This window comes from Arachis ipaensis, chromosome B02, assembly GCF_000816755.2.
Source record: "Arachis ipaensis cultivar K30076 chromosome B02, Araip1.1, whole genome shotgun sequence".
Taxonomy (NCBI): domain Eukaryota; kingdom Viridiplantae; phylum Streptophyta; class Magnoliopsida; order Fabales; family Fabaceae; genus Arachis; species Arachis ipaensis.
This window is the reverse complement of record NC_029786.2, coordinates 9,537,518-9,541,441: the sequence shown is the minus strand read 5'-3', so window position 1 is coordinate 9,541,441 and position 3,924 is coordinate 9,537,518. Positions and strand designations below refer to the sequence as shown.

The 3,924-nt window shown below is 32.3% G+C and overlaps 1 protein-coding gene across 1 annotated transcript in view; it reads left to right on the top strand.

The window, feature by feature from the left end:
* The window catches only part of LOC107628168 (serine/threonine-protein phosphatase PP1 isozyme 1-like), a 3,782-nt gene continuing 1,577 nt past the window's right edge, over window positions 1,720-3,924 (top strand). The window contains exons 1-2 of the mRNA XM_016330960.2: window positions 1,720-2,072; window positions 3,140-3,699. Of these exons, the coding sequence (XP_016186446.1) occupies window positions 1,904-2,072; window positions 3,140-3,699 (729 nt within the window). The 5' untranslated portion in view covers window positions 1,720-1,903. The remainder of the gene's footprint in view (window positions 2,073-3,139; window positions 3,700-3,924) is intronic.

Below are 3,924 nucleotides of genomic sequence, written 5' to 3'. Positions count from 1 at the left end.
ATTGCAGATGCCAAACAAAGGCAATAGCAACAGTGTACAGGGATATGAGTCAAGAAAAGAAAGATATAGTGGAAGAAATTAATAGCATATACTATGATAGTAAATTCACATCTGGGAATTTAGATAGTAAATAGCATATACTATGATTGACTGGTTGTAATTAACAATATTTTGTTTACTTGTTTAAAAAGCAAAAAATGCTTACTTCAAATGTATATATGTCAATATTAATGTAAATGTTAATGTTAGTATTTATATTTGATTCAAGATGAATTACTCATCTGAGATGTTAATTTATATATCTGTTGGAACTGTCTGGCTGCTGTTTTATTCCAGGTTATCAGTGATTGAAATCACTGTATTTACCAATACATTACGAACACCAAAAGAACACAGTGAACCGAAATTAATACACTGGGCGAACTGAAAGTTGCAAACACACTGAACCCCTAAACCCTGAACCCTAAACCCTAAACTTTAAACCCTGAACCCTGAACCCCTAAACCTTAAGCCCTAAACCCTAAGTCCTAAGCCCTAAACCCTAAATCCTAAACCCTAAATACTAAATCCTAAACACTAAACCCCTACAATCCTAAAACCCTAACCCTGAACCCTGAACTCTGAACCCTGAATTAGTTGATTCTTAATCTTATCTCCGTCCCAAGTCGTGTTCCTTATTTTCGTAGAAAAACCGGCAAGTTTGGAATAATGTTTGTAGAACTTTCCAGCTTCTTCTAGTGTCTTGAAAACCATTCCCACATTTGGGACACATTTTTCATCCACAACACGGCTGGTTTGTACGGTGAACCGAAATCTTAAATACGGTGAACCGAAATCTTAATTACGGTGAAATAATTATATAGTGCTTAGGGAATAAAACAGAATATATTCGTCTAATTTTTTTAGAATCCTTTCTGCATATCGAACCGAATACATGGACATGGTGAAACAACTCTATTGTACTTACCGAACCGAACAGTTACTCACAGTGAACGAAACCATTATACAAAACCAAATTCGAAACAACTCTGTCTACAATTTACATATTATCAATTCAATTCAGATACAGATCACCTCAGTCCATTCAATTCAATTCAAATAAAATTAGCAATTGCATTCCATTGAATTCGATTCAAAATTCAATAATCTAAACCTCATTAAATTGATGCGTTTCGGAAGAATTATCCAAATCGCACTCATTCAACTGATTTAAAGTTGATTAATTCATTGTTTCAATTCAGAAGTGCATATCGAAGAAGAAAACGAAAAAGAAGAAGTAGAACGACGAAGCTAATTACGTTGAAGTCAATCCAGATCCATAATGCAAAGAAGAAAACGCGAGAAGAGAACAATGTTTACGTTGAGAAAAGTTTACATTGAGAAAAGTTGATCGCGCAAAAGAAGGATTACGTTATATACGTTATATAAGACACGTGTAAAACAAACGAGTGTAAAACGCGTGTAGTAGAAGGTACTTAGATAACATCCATATAATTTTTACATGGATGTAGAGTTTTTCCATACTTCAAAATGAAATGGGTCTTATCTTCCTACTAAATGAGATTCTTCCTCTTTCTAAATTTGGTTCGGTTAAGAAAACAGTATGTACTTTTTCTCCTTGCCATTAGTTGGCAACTTTAGATCCTCCGCTTTCTTTTCTAGCCATATATAGAAAAAGAGAGGAAGAGAGAGTAAAACATTGCTTTAATATATCCCAAATATATCAACAAATCTGCTATTTTTTGGGAATATTTGTTTCTTGTATATCACATAAAATAGCAACCATTTCTTTCTGATCCCCTTTGCTTATTTTGCATTCTGTGATCCGATTCATACCAATAGGAGAAGATCAATAAATTAGTTTATTTTATAGAAAAAAGAAAGATCAGAGAGGAATCGGGGAATGGATGGATTGGATGGTTTGATAGAAAGGCTTTTGGAAGCAAAGAAGAATGTTGGCAAACGGATTCATCTTGTAGAGTCAGAAATTCGCAACATTTGTATCACCGCAAAAGAAATCCTTCTTAGCCAACCTAACCTTCTCGAGTTGGAAGCTCCCATCAATGTTTGTGGTATTATATTATCTTATATTACTTTCAATTAATACTCTCTTTTCTTCTTCTTAATATCCATGAATCATTGAAATTATGTTTGCATTGCATGTGGAAATAGAATGAATTCTTAATCCACATTGAACCGATCAAAACAGGGTATGACACAGTATTATATATACATTAGATCGGTTTGGCTAGAAACTAACTTTTCTTTGATCCACAATCATAGATTATTAAAGGTTAAGAGGAGGGAAACAAAATTTTAAAGGAAAAGAAAAATGTAATTGATTGTTGTATAAACAATAATAATAATATTCCAAAGAATTTTTAATCAAATTCTTTAGTCTTTGACAAATTTAATCACCAGAATTTATTTTATTAGATAAATTAGTCTTTATATTAGATTATTTGTCTATATAAAAGTATTTATATGAAAATTTTAAAAAATTTTAAGAGCTAATATGTTTTTATCAAATAATAATACGCATTATTTTGTCTAACAAAATAAAATATTAAAAAACTAATTTGATGATTAAAAGTTTTTTAAAATTAAATTGTCCGATCAAATTTTTTTATACTAATTTAGATATGAAAAAGCTAGAGGACCAACAATTTTAATTTATATTGGCTAGTATTTTTATTAACAATTCAATATCTTTAGTTTAATAGTTCTACAACATATTTTTAGTCAATATTTTTAAAAATTACTGATTAATTACCGGGCAAAAAAAATAAATAAATTCTGTGAGCTTATATATTACTCTTTAGATATTATTCATAAAAAAAATTAACTTTTCAATATTTTTCACGATATTAAAAACAACCAAAATACTACGAAATCACTATAAAAATTAGAAGATTGATAATACAATTTTGAGAAAAACCCAAAACAATTCCTAACAATTACTTCGAAAGACAACAAGGTTTTTGACAAAAAAAAACCAACCCGGCCCGGACAATTATTTTAAAAGGACAACGAAGCTCCTGTACAAAAAAAGTCAATGTTATTTTTTTGGNGTGTATTCACTCTACAGTTTTATGAAATTTGATGAATGTTTTGAGCTAATAATATGATGATATGGTAGGCGACATACACGGGCAATACCCAGACCTATTGCGGCTGTTTGAATATGGCGGTTTTCCGCCGCAATCAAACTACCTGTTCCTTGGAGACTACGTGGACAGAGGAAAACAGAGCATAGAAACAATATGCCTCCTTCTTGCGTACAAAATCAAATACCCTGAAAACTTTTTCCTTCTGCGTGGAAACCATGAATGCGCCTCAATCAACAGAATATACGGATTCTACGACGAGTGCAAGCGGAGATTCAGTGTTCGTTTATGGAAGGTGTTTACAGATTGCTTCAACTGTTTGCCAGTGGCTGCAGTAATTGATGAGAAGATCCTGTGCATGCATGGAGGGATATCTCCTGAGATTGAGAACTTGGATCAAATCAAAGCCATTGAAAGGCCCGTGGATGTGCCAGATCAAGGGCTCTTGTGTGATCTTCTTTGGGCAGATCCTGATAGGCAAATCATAGGGTGGGGAGAGAATGATAGAGGTGTTTCCTACACCTTTGGACCTGATAAGGTTGCTGAGTTCTTGAAGAAACATGATCTCGATCTTATATGTCGAGCTCACCAGGTTCCATCTCTTACTCTTCTCCTAAACTTTTTTGTAGTTTTTTTTTTTTTTTATATAAAGCTAGGAGCGAGATTCCAACCCGAGATTTCTAAATAAGAATAGAGAGATTATGTCATTTGAGTTACAGTTTTTGGCAAACTTTTTATAGTTTATCTATGCCCTTTCTATAAGGTACATAGTGGTATCTTAAAAGAAAAAAGTTAAACAAAAACAAAATTTATTACT